General features: G+C 44.9%; 7 protein-coding genes across 7 annotated transcripts; 2 read left to right on the forward strand and 5 right to left on the reverse strand.

The window, feature by feature from the left end:
• Window positions 1-485: 485 nt before the first annotated feature.
• Window positions 486-4,473, reverse strand: N7478_013355 (uncharacterized protein; the record flags this gene model as incomplete). Its single annotated transcript, XM_056929565.1, has 12 exons — window positions 486-541; window positions 594-695; window positions 750-1,548; window positions 1,608-1,772; window positions 2,097-2,333; window positions 2,395-2,516; window positions 2,972-3,275; window positions 3,359-3,391; window positions 3,460-3,520; window positions 3,584-3,685; window positions 3,850-4,082; window positions 4,156-4,473. The coding sequence occupies 12 exons, from the start codon at window positions 4,471-4,473 to the stop codon at window positions 486-488; spliced, it is 2,532 nt and encodes an 843-aa protein (XP_056772927.1).
• A 1,246-nt stretch (window positions 4,474-5,719) lies between these two features.
• N7478_013356 (putative NRPS-like enzyme) lies at window positions 5,720-8,600 on the reverse strand (the record flags this gene model as incomplete). The annotated part of the gene is made up of 3 exons (XM_056929566.1): window positions 5,720-6,115; window positions 6,189-8,365; window positions 8,438-8,600. 3 exons carry the CDS (start codon window positions 8,598-8,600, stop codon window positions 5,720-5,722), a joined length of 2,736 nt encoding a protein of 911 aa, XP_056772928.1.
• A 105-nt stretch (window positions 8,601-8,705) lies between these two features.
• N7478_013357 (acetyl-CoA synthetase-like protein) lies at window positions 8,706-9,053 on the reverse strand (the record flags this gene model as incomplete). Its single annotated transcript, XM_056929567.1, has 2 exons — window positions 8,706-8,732; window positions 8,775-9,053. The coding sequence occupies 2 exons, from the start codon at window positions 9,051-9,053 to the stop codon at window positions 8,706-8,708; spliced, it is 306 nt and encodes a 101-aa protein (XP_056772929.1).
• Window positions 9,054-11,915: 2,862 nt separating this feature from the next.
• N7478_013358 (M20 family metallopeptidase) lies at window positions 11,916-13,247 on the forward strand (the record flags this gene model as incomplete). Its single annotated transcript, XM_056929568.1, has 1 exon — window positions 11,916-13,247. One exon carries the CDS (start codon window positions 11,916-11,918, stop codon window positions 13,245-13,247), a length of 1,332 nt encoding a protein of 443 aa, XP_056772930.1.
• Window positions 13,248-13,545: 298 nt separating this feature from the next.
• Window positions 13,546-15,667, reverse strand: N7478_013359 (glycoside hydrolase family 47 protein; the record flags this gene model as incomplete). Its single annotated transcript, XM_056929569.1, has 3 exons — window positions 13,546-14,492; window positions 14,550-15,194; window positions 15,253-15,667. 3 exons carry the CDS (start codon window positions 15,665-15,667, stop codon window positions 13,546-13,548), a joined length of 2,007 nt encoding a protein of 668 aa, XP_056772931.1.
• An 866-nt stretch (window positions 15,668-16,533) lies between these two features.
• On the reverse strand, window positions 16,534-17,920 carry rpt4 (proteasome regulatory particle base subunit RPT4; the record flags this gene model as incomplete). Its single annotated transcript, XM_056929570.1, has 4 exons — window positions 16,534-16,654; window positions 16,714-17,170; window positions 17,240-17,626; window positions 17,704-17,920. The coding sequence occupies 4 exons, from the start codon at window positions 17,918-17,920 to the stop codon at window positions 16,534-16,536; spliced, it is 1,182 nt and encodes a 393-aa protein (XP_056772932.1).
• Window positions 17,921-20,475: 2,555 nt separating this feature from the next.
• Window positions 20,476-20,688, forward strand: N7478_013361 (uncharacterized protein; the record flags this gene model as incomplete). Its single annotated transcript, XM_056929571.1, has 1 exon — window positions 20,476-20,688. One exon carries the CDS (start codon window positions 20,476-20,478, stop codon window positions 20,686-20,688), a length of 213 nt encoding a protein of 70 aa, XP_056772933.1.
• Between the last annotated feature and the right edge of the window lie 457 nt (window positions 20,689-21,145).

Consider the following 21,145-nt stretch of genomic DNA (forward strand, 5'->3'; position numbering starts at 1 on the left):
CTGTGCTGGCATTCGCCGATGGCAAAAGAAGCCCTCGCAACTTGGAAATTTTAATAAACAGATGGCATTTCCGTTATCTGTCCACGGAACTAATCCGCTAGTTTACCATTGCCCTCTTATTATCTGATTTGGATTAATTTGAAATCGGCATCCCGAATAATTTGCTTGCTCTACCATATCATGACACGAGAGCGGTTCAATATAATTGTGCTATATTCAGCTCTGCTATGGAAAATGGGTCTACATACTCCTAATTATGCCCAAAACAACACCATTAATTTTCAGTTTCCATGAGGATAAGTCATCAATATCCTGGAGGCTAATTATTGGTCCCATCGAGCGGAGACTGTTTTTGTAGAGGTGAAAAAGGGCCAATATGTTTTGCCTGGGCAATGTCGGTCTGCGATGGGAGAGTAAAATTAGCCATTATGATTCAACCAGGAACTTCATACTAGTGATAGCTCATATGGGAGCATGGGTCTATACTAACCTCCCATGAAAGACGCTTTGTTGCTTGTGCGGACGGCCGTGCCGTAAGGAGCTAGTGCAATTAGTAACGAACTGGAAGTAGCAATATAGTCAAGAGATCATACCAATCAATGGGATGTTGATGCCAATCTGTCCCACATTTACCTGACGCTGAAAGGTCTTTGCATGTTTTCCACTTGTTGTGAAAATCGAGCAGCCGTTACCATCTAGCATTATTAGTTCAAGTAATGTGATTGTGGGTATATTGGGCTTGCTCTCACATTTATTTTGGTTGATTATATCAATTGCTTCCTCCAATGTATCAACTTGCATACAGATGAGTACAGGTCCAAAAATTTCAGTTTGGTAGCATTCCATATATGTCTCAATGCCAGAAAGAATCGTTGGCCCGAGGAAATTCCCATTGGGATATCTGGGAACCGTCACATCCCTCCCGTCACATAAGAGAATCGCACCCTCTTCAGTCGACCGCTCGATAATACCTGAAATCTTCGACTTTGCTTCTTTGTCTATCAATGGCCCAATTTTGGTCTCCGGATCACTGCCATTGCCCACTGTCATGGTTTTGGCAATATCAACAAGTTTTGGTATCCATCGTGCTGTGTTTCCGACAAAAATTGCGACACTGAGAGACATGCACCGCTGCCCTGCAGCTCCAAAAGCACTACCCGCAATAGCAAACAAAGTTGGCATCATTTCAGCGTCTTCTAAAATGACCCCATGGTTTTTGCCTCCGCATTCGGCTTGGACCCTCTTCCCTGCTTTTCGTGCAAGATCATGAACTTGCTTGGCAGCGGACTCTGATCCCACAAAGCTGATTGCTCGCACCAAAGGCTGTAAAATCAGCATTTGTGATACTGAATGGCCACCGTGCACAATGTTAAAAACACCTGGCGGGAATTCGGCCTTAGTAACGGCATCGGCAATAAGAGATGGAACAGCGACGGTTCTCTCGGATGGCTTTAAAACGACTGTGTTGCCTGTAATTAGTGCATAAGGAATCGACCACAGAGGGGTCATGAAAGGGAAACTGAATGGTGTTATCGTAGTGCAAACGCCCTTGGAGAATTGAATTAGTATCGTTACTGTTGTTTAGTCAAAGGCCTCGTACTACTTACAACTGGTTCGTAGAAAGTTTGGAGCATCGTCGGGTCATTCCCAAGAAACATACCCGCCATCTCAGGGCCAATTGAACAAGCTGCATGAATACAATCCAGACCTCTGTTGACTTCGGATTCAGCATCTTCAATTGTCTTCCCCACTTCGGAGCAGAGACTCGATACCTGGGTGTGTTGGTAAGCATACGAGCAGGCTTCATCTCAACGGTGAATCCTCCCCCTTCATTTGAGTCTTACTATGAGCGGCGACATCTCTTTGAACATGTCTATCAACCTCAACAAATGTTCTCGACGAGCATGGAAGCCTATGCCTTCCCAGTCTTCCTGGGCGGAATTTGCAGCATTCACCGCCATTTGAACTTCTTGGTGTGTGCAACACGGAACTCTGGAAAGAAGGCTTTGTGTGGACTTTTTGATATTGAGTCAGCTGACGGTAATATTCTTCGAGAAGGAATTATCCTTCTATATCGGGAATTCGAATGTGCTGACCGGATCAAGAATACTGGTCCAGTCTTTTGATTTGGACATCACGGCCTTGTTGTTGATGAATATCTGTGCCACTGAAGCACGGGACTGTGTCGCAGTTGAGCTGGGAGAACTTGATGTTTGAGATGATCCATAATTCTGGCCTGTGGTAAAGTCGAAGAAGATATTTGAAGTAGCACTGAGTTCAGACAAACTAGCTAAAACCGCCGATTGGTCATATTCAATGATTGGGTTCTCATCCTAAGTCTATAGGTCAATATCAGAAAGTAAATACAGTAGATTTTGTTGGAAAGTAATTTACCTCAAACAAATAAGCTGGGAAATTGTCAAATGATGGGAGCATGGTGTCTTCATTGGCGATCACTGGGGTTCGGGAAGCCCGCGCGAATGGGGTAAACCGACTCCGGCGAGCCGATGCAACAGCTTTAGGCATAGCTATGGTTTCCTCTTATCTATTCAATGTACCGTTCCACCAATAGTATATGGAGGGTTGATAAGGGATCTAGACAAGAGAACGATTCAAAGTCTCGGGACGCCGACCCCTCACGAAACTGCGGGGAACGCTAAACATGCACGGCCGATCTGGCGGTTTTGTATGGCCACCGTGGCCACGTGATTATATAGGATCGAGTGTATACACTTATTTTTAACTGAGCTGCTGCACAAATTGGAGCTCTGTGGTTATAAATATTCGATAGACAAAAGAAGAGTTATGTTATATCAGACAAGATGACCCGTTGACTCATTGTAGGTTAGGATAATATGGGGACACCAAGTGCCCCTAGCCTGGGTCCTTTACAAGCGGTTCGTCAGTAAAATCGGGTCAATCAATTATGGCGAATGATAAAAGACGACCGGACATGCCAAAGGAAACATACCGAATGGCTCCTCGATAACTATACGCGAGTCTTCCGGTGGTCGGTCAATAACCGTTGGTGTGATAAAATAACCAGTGGAAGGCCCGATATCTCCCCCAACAGCAACTTCCCAGCCCTGTGATTTAATGTCGCTAAAAAAAGTCTTTACTCGTTCGTACTGCATAGAGTTTTGGACGGGTCCATGGCTGATGCCGTGTTGCGAACTATCACCAATCGTGTAACCCTGGATGACCTTCACCAGGGCAGCTTTGAACTCATCGAAGATAGATTCGTGAACGTATATACGCTTTACATTGAGACAACTCTTTTCATGTTCATATCTCTTGTTCAGTACTTTATTTTGACCATTTTTCCCTTCCTAGCCTCGGGTAAGAATGTGCGACGTACCTGGCCCGAGTTGATGAATGAGAAGAGCGCCACCTAAGGTAATTAGTCAGGTGCGCCTCTATACACAGTAATAATATTAAGCATGGCATTTCATAGAGTACTTTTTCGGCTACTTTCTCAATATTAACGTCGGGAAAGACGATCGCGGCATCATTGCCACCGCTGTAATCTCGGTCAAATATGAACAAGTCAGGAGATCGGAGGATTCAAGGCGAGTTCTCTTACAGTTCGAATGTCACACGTTTGAGTGTCTTGCTAGCGCTTTGCAAAACAGCTTTTCCGGTAGCTGTTGATCCGGTGAAGCTAATCTTGTCAATGTAGGGGTGGCTGGTAATTTATGGACCTAAGTTATCGTCGCCGCTCAGGGATTGGACTACACCTCGAGGGAAAAAACGCTGGGCCAACTCAACCAACTTTAATCCACAATAGGGAGTGAAAGTTCTATGATTTCTTTCAGTATTGAGTGACATGTGCTTTTCTTATTGACTTACGAGGGTTTGACGATAACCACATTTCCCGTCAGAACTGCCGGCGCGATTTTAGTTGCGGCTAGAAGAAGGGGGAAATTCCAAGGAACAATCGCAGCAACCACCCCGACGGGGGTATATCGAGTTATAATGCGAAGAATCTCAGTGTCTTCAACTATCTCATCTGGTAATGGAATATTGGCCATGGCACGCATCCATGCGATAGCTGCGCTCGTCTCAATTTCGGCTTGGGCCATCTGCACAATCGCGATTAGAATACATCACTCTTTCGAGAACGAAATTGAAAAATATTAGGTCTTACTGACATACAGGCTTTCCATTTTCCTGGACAAGAAGGTCACGGAAGTCTGTGGACAGTTGAGATGCCGCATTGGCAAAGGCCATTACTGCACCCTTCCGTTCTTCATATGGAACTTTGGACCATGTTTTGAAGGCTTGCTTCGCGGAGTCGACTGCTTGATCAAAATCTTGACTAGGGGCGACGGGTACTTCTGCGTTAGGCTGTAGGTTTGCTGGGTTTAACCCATGGCGTGTTTCTTTTGTCGGTGCGGCAATGCCATCGATAATTTGAACGAAATTATGCTTGAAATTTAGACCTGAGGAGGTCAATGGGATCTCGTTAGCCATTATCGTATATTATAAGATAAATGGAATGGGTTTGTTCAAAGTGTAGGTTGGAAATTGATATTAAAAACTCTGAAAGTGCTCAAGTTTCCAATAGATAGAGGTCTTTCCAATATGGGATATTACAATTACTTAAATAGTTGCAATTTGGGATATTCCAAATACTACATTTGTTTGCTTTTCGACGAAATACCCCGCACATTAGCTTTATATACTGGAGTCGGCCTCTGATTCCGCGAGTAATGGTTAAGGTTAACGACTGGTATGTGGTGGCGGCAAGGATGTTGTTGTTCGAGCGCTTAATTGAGGGGTCGCTTGATGCTATCACCTTCACGCCGTACATTACTGATCTGACGATTTCAAACAACTTACTGGCATGATTTGGTCCTTTGCAGGTCATAAATATCACAATGATACCAGGAGTCTATTGAGATATGCCAGATTGTCAATGTTCGGTCTTGAAGTTGATGTGCAGGGATGGCATATATCAATAAGATCTTAAGATCTCTAGTTGTTCTTCCGGAGATGGATAGATGCTCTGCAATAGAAAGCAGCTGAGCTGCATACAATTACATTTGATCCACCTGAGCATTTAGTGAGACTCCTTCCTAAGTTGGTTTGGTGTAGAACATGTCACGCTATTACATCTAGCAAGCACCTCCTAGGTTTACACATATACTACAGCAGAGAAAGTAGCTAGGTAGTAACTTGATCGGGTTAGTGTTCTTGTCTCTGTATGTTATACTGCTAAAACGAGCCTTAAGATCTGTAATTTACCTTACCCAAACTAGTAAAGTTAATATGCAGGTGGATCAACATTTGAAATATAATATACTACTCACATATACTCTCCAAAGGCTAGTATGCAAGTCCTTCTCGCAGGCCTGCTAATGAAACCAAGTAACTTGAGAAGCAAGCATAGCCTACAACACTAGTCAGTCGGTTTAATAATGACAAAATACTACGATAAACACTAAATTGGCCGGTCGCATCGAGGCATTTAAGGTTGCACCTGATTACTCATAGTATTGCACAGTCAACGAGGTCTATGGGGACCAGAGTGAAATTTTCCAATTCAGGCTGCAGGGTAAGGAGGGAAACGAAGATGGAAGAAATCGAGAAAGATAAGTTTGAAGTTCTGTGAATTATGCAATATTTGAATCTTCCATGCCCGCTATTCATGCAGTCCTACGCAGTTCAATCACATTCTTGGATTTCGCCCACTCGTCCGCAAGTAAAAATTCGTCACTTAAAAGTTCCACTGCTGTAGCCAGTTTGACATCATGTGGGAAGAAATCGGCTCAAGGAACTTCATGGTCCTGCTCGCCTCCTTTGATCTTGTCACATCCAAGCCCACAGACATGGCTGCCGATGTCTCGTCGCTTAGTCCGCGATAGAAATCCAGCAATTTGAGAGCGGGCTTTTCGATGACATCCGCGCTTGTGGGGTTTTGAATGCTCTCAAGATCCGCCAACCAGGTACTGAAATCAACCGTCTCAAGACTGTATTTTTGCTGAATTGGCGGGAGTAGGGATGACCAAGGAGTCGTTTTCGGGTTGGTGAGGTGGAACACGGCGTGTGGGACCCCAGAAGAAGCGCCATGTCTTGTGTGAACTATTTCAGTCATGATGGAGGAGAGTGTATCCTAAGACGGTTAGGTAAGTAAAAGTGAAATTTTTCTTTTTGTAAAAGGGCAATGACGAGGCAAAAAAACTTACCACAGGGATCCAATCAACAGCCATAGACCCCAGACTATCGGGGATCTTGCTAATGGACTTCGAGGTAGCAATGATTGTTGGAAGCCACTCATGTGGGTTCCACTCTCCATCTGTGGTTGTCGGCCCCGCAATCTGTCCAACACGGTAAACAGATGTTGGAACTCCAGACTTACGAGATGCCTCCAGGCATATCCTTTCTGCGATATGCTTGGACTCTCCGTATCCCTGGGATAGAACAACTGAAGCGGACCCCATGGGAGTTTCTGGGACCAAAGGCCCCATTTTCAGTGACCACGCGCCAACAGTGCTGATGGAAGACACAAAGTGGATATGGGCATTTTGTTTACTGTCCAGACTAAAGTCGACGAAACGGCGCACACTTTGAATGTGAGTTTCCTCGAATGACTCAACCGGGTGATTAAAGTCAACCATCCAAGCATTGTGAATAATGGCGTCAACTGATTCTAAAAGCTCGGCGTACTTGAGTTCGGTCAGACCAAACCGAACATCTCCAAGTGAGACTTGTAAGAATTCGACCCTGGACTTCCAGTCCTTGAGATCTAAGGCCAATCTTTTCTCTCTGAAGCTTTTCTTCTGCCTTTGTTCTGCATCTGAGCGGTTGAAACAGTACACTTTCGATACTGATCCGGAGCTTAACAGACTGTGCAGGATGTATGTTCCCAGCGAGCCAGTGGATCCTGTCAATATCACTGTCGATGGCGAAGAAGCTCCCTCCCGAGTAGCTAACCCGCGTTTGGGGAGATCAGAGGTGTGTTTATCCACCAATTTTTGGATTTTTTCCTCTCTTGGAACACCCCACTGTTCTTTGCCTTCGGTCAAGTTTACAATAAATTGAGCTAAAAGCTTAACAGTTGGGTTGGAGTAAATTGTTTGAGCATCGATGCCTCCGGACTTCAACCCAGGGAGGCGTTGTAGAATCCCGCGTTGCAAATTTTTGGCAATCTGGATTGTCATGAGCGAGTCAAGACCAATCTTGTATAGATCTTGATCCATTGAAATATCTGGTTTCTGCAAGGTTAAAGAAACAACCCGGTGAGTGTATTCCAAGATAGTAGCCTGAGTAAGAACTTCAGGGAGACACTCAACGAGGTCGTCTTCCAGGACAGCGTCATAGATATTATTGATTTCATCTGCAAAGTCTTTGAGAACTGCTCGTCTCTGTACACTTCCTTTTGGCGTTCTCTGGAACATCATTCCCTTTGGAGCAAGTCCGATCATATTCTTCGTAACTCGACCATGTGCAGCCATGGTATTATTTGCGAGTTCGACCGTCGGCCATATTTGTTCGATAAACAATTTCAAATCCATTTCGGCAATTCCAACATTTGGCTCTATCAGCAAGCAAGCCTGGAATTTAGACTGGCCAGAGATGATTGCTTTGGCGACCAGGGGATGTCCTTCAATAATCGTCTCCATTGTGGTTGGGTTGAACTTTTCACCGTTGCTGAGAACAATGACATCGTCAATACGGCCATTGAACTTCCAAAGATAAGGCTTTGTCGGGTGTGGAGTAAAGATGTCCTTTGTTCGGTAAGTGTCAAGGTCTGGGAAGGTATGGAAGATCCCTTGGAATGAATGGGACTTCGCGTCACGAACAAGAACCATCTCATAAAGTCCTTCATCCACTTTCTGCATATCGATTCCAAAATTGGGATTCCATTCGAAGAAACTTTGATCTTCTGTGGCTTCGGGTACAAGAGTAGGGATCCACCCGATCTCACTACTTCCAATGATAGGAATCACTTCGGCGCATTCACGTATCTTCCCGCCTGTCTCAGGGCCAAGTGGAGCACCACCGTAAAATACGGTTTTCATGGCCTTGATACATTTTAAGGCTTCATCTGAGTGGCACATGTCGTCTAGAATTGATGGTGGGTACATTGCAGATGTTGGATGAGCGATTTGCATAAGCTCAGTGAGATATTCAACTGACAATGGCCTGTCAGGTCCAAGCAAGAAGGGAACACCATGGAAGACAGAAAATCCAAAGGCAATAAGACCCATCATATGGAATAGAGGTACTGTCGCCAGGATAAGATCTTCGTGGGTCATATTAAAGTAGGGAGATGGCCTACGGCCTGTAGGCCAACCCATGTTGACGATATTATCCATGGCACCCCAGAAACCATTTGTGAGAGGTACCGGTTTAGGCATTCCTGGGAGGCTAGGTGTTAGTAACGGCATGGGATTCTGTTTCATATCACTATCATTACATCTCTAGCTCTTACCAGTGGTTCCAGAACTGTGGATGAAGCAGGCTGTGCTTTCTTCCATCTCATGGTAGGACTTGTTATAAGGATATGGGCTGACTCTGCTCTCGCGGGTCAGGATTGTCTTCATTGGCGGTATTTGGAAAGTTTGAAGCTCTGGGTGGAGAGCTTTTAATTCCATAACTCGCGCACTCCTGTCTTCATTGAAGAAAAACTTGTTGCACTTGATGGTCTTCAAGAGATGGATATGAGCCTCATCTGAGTTTCTTGTGGAGGGGAGAAAAGCCTAGTATTCTTTGTCAACGTCATCGAGCTAAAGACTGCAATAGTCAAGACTATTGAAGAACGTCCATACCTTATGTCCAGTTTTCTGACAGGCTATAATGAAAACACAGTATCGCACATCATTGCTTCCCATGTAGGCCAAGACTTCTCGGGGGCTAGATGACCCGATTTCATTGTCAATCCATCGGCATAGAGAGTTCACAGCGTTAGCAAGGTCCCTCATTGACATTTTTTGGACCCCATCAGCAACCTCCAACCCCTGCGGGATAACAGCAAACGGTCTGTCCGGGTCTTGCTCGGCTGCCTGGTCGACCACATTGGCCAGCAACCTTGTCCGTGGTACTGCCATGATATCTATGAAGTGGTTTTATCCAAATCAAGACCTCGGGAGGTATGTGTTTGACGGGATGCGCACAGGCAAAGATGGAGTATTAAATCCTGAAAGCTACAACACACATGGGCAGGATTGATTTATGTAGTATCGTGGAGCCACTTTACTGTGTGCCCCTCCGACCCCGAAAGTAAGCACTTGGGCTTGGGCCGGTATTCCGAACTAAACGCTTAGATACCTTCCCTTTCGCTCTCTCTAGACTCATATTGTGGGTCATCGTCCATCAGACCTTTGCCGATCGTTCGTCTAGCACCCCTATCCTATCAAGCTATCATACCCACTCAATACCCACTACGGGGCGGTATTTCTAGAGTATGTTTGGCCTTGGTATCAATACAATTAAAGTGATTTCCAGGTTTTTCCAAGTCCCTTGCTTGAACGTGAAAAATTGGCTTATACTAAATCGTCTCAGTGTGCAGATCACGGAGAATCTCTAACGGTTTTCTCCTGTTGATATCTAATTTCCATATGTTTGCCTGTTGGACCTAGTAATAAGATCATCATTGGTTTTAGTCGAGGGGGGGGCACCCCCTTAGTGTTGCATTAGTACATACCCTAGTGGGTGTTCTTGAACAGGAACCGGGAATTGGTGCACCTATGCAAGACCGATGTTGAAATAATGCAAATACATGCTCCATAATTTGTCTTATGTATTGTTACCTATACAGACATCGCTTCCGTGGTAATCCGTTCGCTGCCTCGATCTCACAGTTTTATTTCTTACTTCAAATTATTGCCGCTCCAATTTACTTTGCCTTCCTCTTCATAGACATAAGATGGATTGTCACCCTTCAAAAAACTAAGAAATCAAATTTTGCTACCAACAAGCTTCCCCATGAAAGAAAATTCAGCACAGAATAAATAGTCTTTAAATTCATGGCCCGCATCCCGTTCCGATGATGTCCCGAAACCGGGAAAAGATTCGGGTCAACCCACCTGGCACCAAGCAACGGGCATTACCCACCAGGAAGCTTCGTAACGCGAAAGAAAAAAAATCAAGAGAATCAACTGCGCGTTATTCCACACATGGTTTTTATTGGTCTCTTGCTCTGTTTTCTCTTATCGGACACATGCATGTACCCCTCTAAGCCCATTGCCCCTCATCATTGTACCACCTGGGCAGTCAGTATATACCCCTGAAATTACATAGGGATTGATCTAGCCTCAATTATTGGGTAAAAGCGACCAGGGTTCAACTTTTGTCAAGATTTTTGAAGACATTATTGAGATAGCTAATGTAACTGGCAATTCCGAGGTCTTCTCGAAGTAATGAAAACCCTCTATTTCGACGATTTTGATACTAAATGTTCAAGCCACAATATTACACAATCTTGGCAGTATCCACCCAGCCCACCTTTGAAAGCAGCCTTATACGTAGTTTTGCATACAATTGCGAGTTAAGTGGACTGGGCATCATACTATGTATATTTTTTGCAATTTTATTGTCTTTCTTGCATCGATCATCCAATATCTCCAATTTTTAACAAGCGTAATAACACATTTGTATCCAGACCACCTGGGCAGGTGTCCATATACAGTACATTCACAATACAACTTGGGGGCCAAATTCGGATTGTAAAGATTTTATCATATCATAGGTGCCTATCTATTGATAGAAATATAGTAATACAGTAGGGTACTTTGGTCTCCTGAGGGGAAGGAGAAGCGGTAAGACAAGACATCCCCGAAACACTTACTCTATCTAGCTGGAGATACAGCATTGTACTTGGGGGCAGGCGGAAACGCGCAAATTATAAAATCGTCAGCTTAACCTAAGACAAGACATCCCCGAAACACTTACTCTATCTAGCGGGAGATACAGCATTGTACTTGTAGGGCGGAAACGCGCAAATTATAAATCATCAGCTTAACCTAAGACAGTTATACTTTTACTCGAGTCATATTACTTCTCTACTATAATTTGCTAAATAGCTTGCTGGTAATACACTCAGACAAGTGTATGTATACTTCATTCATACTTCTTTTACAAAGCTACTACATACATACTACCCAGTGGTCTCCACTTTGAGATCAAGATTCAACGTTGATTTGTGGATCGTCGATCTGAATCTGGATCTGAATTTATAGTGTCTTGATATCAAGACTCTTCTGCGGCACATGTGCATTATATGGTACATTAGGCATGGCAAGCGGGCGGTCCCATTGGCTGTTTGTCCGAAGACTGTCCGGCCCTATACAATTAACCTTTATCACCTACTAGTATACCGCCATCTGTACCGTAAGCTCTACATAGATTGAAAGACAAGATTTGGAGAGAGGGTAGCATTCCATGGGGTTATTGATTTACTAGAATACTAGGTGTTACATCAACTTTCTATGTAGAATTCAAACTACTAATGGTTTAGTAATGTTTGATTTTGATTATCATATTTAAGATTAGCCTACTTGTAAGTAGTATATGTAGTAATTTTGCCTGAAATCGCTAGACGGACAGACTTCATAATTTATTTTTTTCATAATTCTACTTTCTTTCTTGTATCGATCATCTACTATCATCGTCAATATTTCCAATCAATTACAAGCACAATAACACATTTTTATACACACAGTACCTAGTAACAGCTTGGGGGCCAAAGCGCGGCACCACATAGTATATTAGTCATGGCAAGCGGGCGGACCCGCTGGGCTGTTTGTCCCTTCCTACTCCGCTGCAACTCCGCTTCAGTGTCACAGTCACCGAGGGCTCTGAGATCTCTAGAGTGATAGGTGTGTTCTTCCAAGCCCATCAATGTTAAATTTCGACCGACACACATACTCACGTGTGCCAAAATAGATCCATATCTCCACAGACCATACTCAATGCAGCTCACCTGGTACCTGGGCGTCGCCACGGCCCTCACCGTCGCTCAAGCTTCTCCGCACCCCGCACCATGGCAACAACAACCACTGGATGTGTCTCTCTTGCCTGAACAGCCCAACAATCCTAGCCATGAGCTATCAAACGTTGAGGGCGTCATTAATGGATCTCCTTTCTTGTCTTTCCACCGGGATATGATCGAAATTGAGTCCATCTCCGGCAATGAGCACGACATTGGTATCTTCGTTGCCGAGTTCCTCGAATCCAAGAACTTCACCGTGGTCAAGCAAGAGGTCCCTCCCGTGAAGAGGCAACAGGGCAATGACGACGATAGCCCGGCTCCCAAGACTCGTTATAACATCTACGCCTACCCGGCTTCCCTTTCCGAGCAACCCTCTATCCTCCTCACCAGCCACATCGACACCGTCCCACCCTTTATTCCATACTCTGTCCGTGAGCCCGAATCGGAATCCACATCTAGCTTTGCGGATACCGTCATTTCTGGCCGCGGAAGCGTCGATGCTAAGGGCAGTGTCGCTGCACAAGTCTTCGCTACCCTCGAAACTCTCGAGAAGACTCCCGACGCAAAGCTCGGCTTGCTCTTCGTCGTCGGCGAAGAGATCGGCGGAGACGGCATGAAGACTTTCTCAGACTCAAATCTAAACACAAACAGCGCATATCACACTCTTATTTTCGGTGAACCTACCGAGGCTGCTCTCGTCTCCGGCCACAAGGGCATGGTGGGCTTCGAGGTCCTCTCCCACGGCAAGGCAGCCCATTCAGGATACCCCTGGTTAGGCTATAGTGCCGTCTCCGGAATACTTCCGGCACTTGCTCGCGTCGATAAGCTGGGTGAAATCCCCGTTAGCGATGGCGGTCTTCCCACGTCCTCGAAGTATGGTCGTACAACGCTGAACATCGGAACTGTGCAGGGTGGCGTTGCGAATAACGTTGTTCCTGCCGAGGCCCGTGCTGATGTTGCTGTGCGATTGGCAGCTGGTACTCCGGAGGAGGCGAGGGAAATTGTCGTTCGCGCTGTTGCCGAGGCTGCAAAGGAGGTCGATGCGGAGGTTGTTGTGGATTTCTCTAATCATCTGGAATCGTATGGACCTCAGGACCTTGATACGGATGTTCCTGGTTTTGATATTGTTCCTGTCAACTATGGTACTGATGTACCAAATCTGTCGGTTCGGGACGGCGTGAAGCGCTACCTGTATGGACCTGGGAGCATCTTTGTCGCTCACGGTGATAATGAAGCTCTCACTGTGCGCAATCTGAATGATGCTGTGGAAGGTTTCAAGAAACTGATTGATGCTGCTTTGGAAAGAGACTAAATTACTTGGGTTAATGATAATAGTTCCACGACTATATTATTTTCGGGTCATTGTGAATTCCCAAAGCGATCTTTGCGGTCTACGTGCATCAATTTATGCATGTGTGCACTTGCATTTCATTAGAAGTGAAAGAAACCCTTTTTTGTTCTTTTTATTTTATTGTATCTCAGTTGTGAACAGGCCCTAAAGAAGGCGAATTGTAAGGAGTTCTTTTCCAAAAAGGGTAATTAGAGCCAAATGTTATGTTTCTCTTGTGACCAAGACTTGGAAAAACAATAGATTAAACGATTTAGATGCTCTATTGACGAGGTTTCCTCTCCCAACCTGTCTTCAACTCTCCACCAAGCTTGAATCGTGGCATGGGATGGGCCTCGGTATTGAACACATGGTCCTCAATGGAAATAAAATCACGATCCGAAAACAACAGATAGAAGTACTTCAGAGTTTCGGCCATCCAAAAACTCTCCATATTATCACGGCTCTCGGGTGGAATAGTGTCGGCATTACTGAGGGATGTGAAGCTCTTGATTCGCTGTGTGGGAGCGCCCCCTGGTTCATTCAGCGCTGGTGCGATTATCTCGACCACTGCCGTATGTTTGACAAAAGACTTGAACAATTCCCATCCCCATTGGCGATACGTCTCATCACCAGTAACACGATACATGTAAAAAAGGGACTCGACTGTTTCTGGGCGTTGCAAGTTATGGCGATCCATTGCGTGAATATCAATATCTTGACGCCATGGCTCGGAGCCATCGGCCTGGAGAGCCAAAGGAAGGGAAATGCCTTCCAATTCTTGTGGCGATGAGCCAGCGAATACAGCGGGTTGTGGGTATTTATCGCTCATCATGACTGGCGGATCGTCAAGGACAAAATGTGAGATTTCAGGGGCAAGACCAGTCGCGGTGTTCCGGTATGTTGCCCAGCAAGTCTTCATGAGCTCACGAGAGATCAGAATCTCTTCCTCGCGTTGCTGAGACCAATCAGGAGATTGTCTAGCTTTGGATAGAAGCTGACCACCAGTTGCACCGAGCGCAATTGTGCCTGGCATGAAGCATGCGAGATGATCCATCTTGGGGGAGAGTTTGCCATCCAGGCCTGCAGGTCGTTCACCCAAGACCATCAGTTGCGCATTCTTAGAAAAAGCCAAGAGGTTCTTGCGAATTCCTTGCATGGATTCATCCCAAAGCTCTTTGTAAATGGGCTCTTGCTCGGATGTCTGTAGATATTGTTTGATCGTATATTCTACCAGGAAACATCAGCAAGACTCTAGCAAAGGAAGTTAAAAAAGTAGGCACGAACCGTAGTAGGAATCACCCCGACTTCCCAGGCGGATATTTTCGCCCTGGAACTGTCCTGTGTTCGGGTGAATATAGATCGGAACAAGACCATCGCGGGGATGTTGCTTGTCTACAACCTCCATCACTTTTTCCACAGTCGTCCAGTACTCCGCCTCTCCAGTCAGCTTGGCCAGATACTTGAATTCCAGCTGCACAGATGTTGCTTCGGCCGTTGATGCAGCACCGCCATCGGCGTGTGATTTTAGACCCATCGATGTATTTAGGTTAACACTAGAATATGGAATCCCAGAACTGGTCTCGAATGCCCCAAGTAGTCGATTGGCAAGGTCAGTTGCTTTTTCAATGTACAAATCTTCTTCAGGAGCACCAATGTCATCGTCTGCAATGGGCGCAAGTGTGGGATACTGTGTAGATAGGTAGTGTGCAGATAGCAAGCCACCTAACATGCGAATTGTTGTTTCGAACGTGCTCACGTCGTGGTCTTGGTCATGCTTCAATGATGTAGATATCCACTGTCGGGCATGTCGAACCTGGGATGTTAGATTCATGATCATCATGGTATCCAGAGCATCCACTATCATCCATCCTAGGCCACCCGGCACCATATTTCTGTGATTGCCGGTCTTCGGGTGGTATTCGTCGAAGCCTAGTTCGAGTTCACGTTAGCGAGAATGATCTCAACCGGCCTTTCAAGAATTTATTACCCCATGCTTCCTTTTCATAGCTGTCGAAGCTAACAAGGAAGGCATCTCGCACTCTATCCCGGCATGCTTCCCAATCCACCTCCGCAGAGGGTTCATCATCCAGTGTCTGCATCCATTTCCAAAGCTCATACCCCTTACTGTCCGAGCCAGACACCGAGCCCGGAGGCAGTTTAGGGGATGATGTGGTATACCAGAATAATAATAAAACACACAAGCCGAAGACGGCACCGATGTATCGCCATCGTCGTCTCGGTGCTGTTCGTCTAGGTGTGAAGTATGGTTTATCTTTATACATTGGCAACGTGCGCTCACTCTCAAAAAAGCTGCCCACTTTACTTGTCGAGAAGCCCGGTGCAACAAGGCCACCCCGCTGCTGGCCGAGGGGCGAATGCGCCTGTCGTGCCTGGAACGACATTGTTATCCTGTGTGACCCCTCACGTTCTTTGTATCCGAATAGATACCGGTCGTGCAATTGGCTAATAGAAAATCATGGGAGCGTGACCAGGGGATCGGTTCAATGGTAGTCTCGTGGAGCGTTTGACGTCGGAAGCGTTGGTGTCTCTCGTTCTGGTAAACATGCAGGTGTTAGTAAATTGTGTTGCGACATGCGCCGATATCTGGATGAGTAAACACTGGCTTCGACTACACATACCACGCTGGCGAATAGATGTTTCGGACTAATAGTGATCGTCGAGTCAATGTTGCAGCCAGTGCACGTGTGGTGGATTCGAAATTGAGCTTCAAATAGGCCTACGTGTGCTTTGCAGAAGAGCTTCCCAAAACACGCGCGTCTCTTTATTCACAATGTCGAAACCGCGGGCAAATAGGAGGCAAGTAGATAGAATCCAGTATGAATTCCAAACAGTCTAACAATTTGGTTTAGACAATCCGTGAACTTGGGGGGGGGGGGGGTAAAATGACTGAGGAGTGAACCGGTGCAAAACCCCCGACTGGGGAAGTGGAGAACTTCAAGGTACTCCGTCCAAGTTAATGATCCCGCTTATCACCCACTGTCGAAGCTATGTGTTTGTAGAAGACAACAATAAATACCTTGATAACTATATGCAAGGGATACTCTACTTTAGGTTCGCCTCAAGTGATTAGCAATCATTGTAATAAAATCAGCCTACATGGTCCCCATCTGCTAGTACTAGGTGGGAGCTGACAAGCTCAATGTTGCGGACGAGTGGTCTTGAATAATGGTGAGAATTCTATAACAGATTTCTATCAAGTACCATCGATCACATAGTCAATTCAAGATTTACTTGAAGGTAGATAAAATTACAGCTTCTGGTATTCCAGCTTGCCTTCCAACTTCTTGGCCTCTGCCACCTTCCGTACTGCCTTGTTGAAGTCATCTTGGTTCAGGGCATCACGATAATCCTTGATGGTAAACAGACCACTAATGAATGTCAGTTGACGATTTTAATCAATTATAGGCTCTCCTATGTGAAAACTTACGCTTCAGTGACCACGTTACGCAGATCGGCACCGTTGAGGCCATCGCTCATCTTGACCACACTCTCGAAGTCGATATCTCCCTCCAGTTGAACTGTGCTGGAATGAATCTTCAAAATCTCTAAACGGCCGACCTCATTGGGAAGAGGAATCTCAATCTTGCGGTCCAAACGACCGGCACGCAGTAAAGCCGGATCAAGAGTATCCGGTCGGTTGGTAGCCATGATGATCTTCGTCTTGCCCAAGTAGTCGAATCCATCCAGTTGATTCAGCAGCTCCATCAGTGTTCGTTGAATTTCACGATCCGCTGATGTACCTTCCGAAAATCGACGACCTCCGATGGCATCAATTTCGTCCATGAAGATAATGCAAGGCTCGTGTTCTTTAGCATAACCGAACATCTCTCGAATCAGTCGAGCGGATTCACCGATATATTTATCAACGATGGCGGAAGAGACGACTATAAGCAGAAAAAAGGATAAATGTTAGATACGTCATGGCGAAAGAGTCTCGAGAGAAGAAAACGCACCTTTCAAGAAGTTGGTTTCAATGGAGCTGGCCACTGCTCGGGCAAGCAGTGTTTTACCAGTACCGGGAGGACCATAGAGCAAAACACCCTTAGGAGGTTTGATTCCAACTCGTTGGAACAGTTCTGGGTTCTTCAATGGCAATTCGATGACTTCTCGGAGCTCTCTGATTTGGTCGTTGAGACCACCAATTCCAGCAAAGTTCACCTGACCGGGATCTTCTAAGGACATGTTGTAAACCATGGGGTCAACCTCGCGAGGAAGCATTCGCATGATAGTGAGCGTTGTCATATCCAGGGCCACACGGGTACCCTGCTTCATCTTGGCCTTGTCGACCTTCGAGCGACAGCCGACAACGTATCGCGGCCCGGAAGATGCTTTGACGATGACTAAAAGACATTGGAGAATGAGTTAGAAACCGATTCTTCTGGTAGGAGGGTTGACTGTTTGGATAGCGGTAGCCTACATCGCTCTTCATCTAGCTGCTTAAGCACCTCGCCGATGATCTGACCAACACTTTGTAGTGCCTTGATGTTCTCTTCAGAGATGTCGAACTCGCGTTGGAGATCTTTAATCCCCAGGCGCAAGGTCCTCAACTTTGTCTCCCATTCTCGTAGCTCAAGCAAGCTCTTTTTATAATCTTCGAGGGACTGATCCCGTTCGGGGTCGCTGGCGCTGTCCATGGTGACCTATGGGTAGGATCCACAGGAGCAACGAGGGAAGGAAATCAAAAAGAGGGATAAATCGGTTCTCCAAATCAAAATGCAACCGATATTGCAGGTCTTTGGTGATAGAAAAGACGAATCGAAGGACACAAGTAAACAGATGCGATCTTGGGGAAGCTTCTAGGTCATCATCCCAAGCACCGGGCGAGGGAGCTGCCAGATCACATGATACCGCGTTCTGTATCACGTGACTGACATCATTGTCGAGTTTATCTAACGTATTCGGTAAGCGAGTGACGCATGTAAGCGAGTGACGCACCCCGCCCAAAACGCGTCTATGAATTAGCACTTAATTAATTCAACCACCTATTATGCCACCAATTTGCCTCCAAACCTCGAGAAACTTAATCGAGCAAGAGGGTAGGATCTTATTAGCTATTCAGGCTATAAAGAACCAAGAAATCAGCGCTGTTCGTGAAGCAGCACGTCGTTTTAATGTGTCGGAGCCGATACTTCGCTGCCGCCTCCGCGGTGTTCAAAACCGTGCGAATTCACGCGCCAACTTATATAAATTGATAGAAATCGAAGAGGAAACGCTTCGAAAATGGATCCTATTGCTTAATAATCGTGGAGTAGTACCCCGGCTGACTACTGTATGAGAAACTGCGAATATTCTTCTTAAGGCTTACAAAACAACCCCTATTTAAATAGTTGGGGAAAAATGGGTTTATAACTTTATAAAAAGGTATCTTGAACTATTAAACCGGTTCTTGAGACGCTATAATTATAAATATATAAAGTGTGAAGACCTAAAAATTATTGGTGAATGGTTTAATCTTGTTTAAAAAACTATACTTTAATATAGTATCGATCCTAACAACGTTTATAACTTTGACGAGATTGGTTTCGCAATAGGATTAATAACAACTACGAAAGTCGTTATAAAAACTAAATACTATAGTCAGCGATCGCTTTTATAATCTGGAAATTATAAGTAAATAACTATAATTAAATATATAAATACTTTAGGTTAGGTTTTATCTCTGTATATAATTTTTAAAGGTAAGGTTTTTATTAAATCTTAGTTCAATAATCTTCTAGATAATTAGCGATTCGAAGTAAGCCTAAACGGCTAGATTTCCAATAAAATTAGTCTTTATTGGCTTGAAAAGCTCTTTATTTTGTCGACTTCTTTATGGTTAAAAGGTTGGTATTGACTTTTAATACTTAATGGCTATAGAAGCTATTTAACCCTGAGGTTTGATGAAATTTATGAAAAAAACGATATTATATTAATTTATATATCTATATATTCGTTATATCTTTTATAGCCTCTTAATATTGGCTGTTTTATAGTGTTAAAGTGCTTGTACAATCGGCTTATTGAAATAAAGATGTGCCTTAGGATTAACTATATCGATAAACTTGATTTTCTTGAGGTATATCTGTATACCTGAATTAAGGCTTTTAAACCTAAGACTATTAAAAATAGCTTTAGGGTAGTTAGTCTAATACCTTTTTTATCCGATTGAGTACTTTTAAAGCTTAATATTTATCTTTGAATCCTAATACTCCCGGTGAGCCGGGGTAGCGAATTAAGCTGAAATTTTATACTAAAAACTCCCTATATAGAGAAAAAACTACGTCGATAGGCTTTATTAATTAAAGCTTTACTTTGTATATAGTCTTATAGTCCGCCTAGCCCGTCAGATTGTGTATTAAACTAGCTTGTGAAAGGCTTCTAACTCCAGATACAAAGTCATATTCTATAAGCGTAAGAAATTAAAGAATTACGTGCTGCTAATGAGAAGTAGAAGTAAAAGCGGACTCGGTCGACTAGGTAGATAGCTCACGAAGGCGATATTTCAGTTTAAGAAGTTCGTGAGCTACGTGCGGAGCCATTTGAGGCCCAAGTAGCCTGTATTAATACCTATTGTGAGTAGGTTTTAGAGGGTTTACAGCCACCTACGCGGGGCTAGCGAGGATGTGGAATATGTAGGAAGCCAGGATATAGAAGAGAAATATGCCCAGATAGAGAACATAGCTAGTTAAATTAATTTAATGGCGTTTTGGTTAAGAAAAATGCATTTAAAATAGATATTGTATGGTAGGTGCGTCACTCGCTTACATGTGTCACTCGCTTACCGAACACGTTAACTAATCATCTAATCCTCAGGCTCCAAGGCTCCAAGGCAGTAGGGCAGTAAGGCATCAAGGGGAATATTAACTAAGGCAATAAGGCCACAAGGCCATAAGGTAAACACAGCTGGCGCCATTCCTAATCCGATCTCTACAGCACAGACTATGTACGGATGTACACCAGGTCCCAATGCAACATAGAACCATAGAACCACCGTCTTGAGCCAAGGAATGTCCTGAAGAAGCTATCATTGGCCAGGATCCCTTGAAATACATGACTGAAGATTTCTCTCGTCCCTCTCCACCCGCTTTAATTAGGAGTTCATAGCTCAACAGAGGGAATAGACAGTGTACGTAATTTGGGATTGTAGAGGGGCATATGGAGGGGCATTGGAGGGGCGAATGGGATCAATTCAAAACGATTTCGTCATACAATGGAAGAGCTTAGTCGCGCCGAGTCGACTAACGATAACATCATACTGAACTGTCCCGAGGGACGGAAGATCTCGCAAGCTGTAGCATCCGCAGACGGTCGGGATCAGCCAGCAAGCATTGGAGAAAGCCGTGGAGCCCCACCACCGCATTGGAAAGAATCGGAGGCCCAGGTTGACCTTTCCCGGGGTCAGACTGGGGAGTCAAGTATTTAAGAAATCGGGTTTTTCCGTTCTTTTTAAAGGTTTGATTTGATAGCTGTTCTTATTCTCTGTCTCTATTGACTTTTTTTTGCTCCCAAGGTAAGTTAAATTGGTGCATCTACATCACAGTACCCCGCCATACATTACACCTTCCCCTCCTCTCCTCTGCCCCTCTTCCTTTACTTGCTTTCTACTTTACTTCCCCCTTTGCTATACACCGGGTTACCCAATCCACTATAGCAAAAGAGTGATCCTACCGGATTCATACTGGAGTCCATTGCTGTAGCCAATCGTACCTGCGTGAGCTCAAGCACATCAGCCCCTTCCCAATCATATCCCCGTGTCCGGCCATTCTTTTTGGGTCATCGGTGAACCTGCCACCCCGCCGTTAGTCACACGCTGCTTCTTGCCATAAACCCCCAGTGGTCCTCTTGTTTTTCTCCTTTTCTCTTGCAACTGAACTGATTTT

Source organism: Penicillium angulare (assembly GCF_028827245.1).
Source record: "Penicillium angulare strain IBT 27051 chromosome Unknown utg000012l_segment0_segment0, whole genome shotgun sequence".
In the NCBI taxonomy this organism is placed as follows: Eukaryota; Fungi; Ascomycota; class Eurotiomycetes; order Eurotiales; family Aspergillaceae; genus Penicillium; species Penicillium angulare.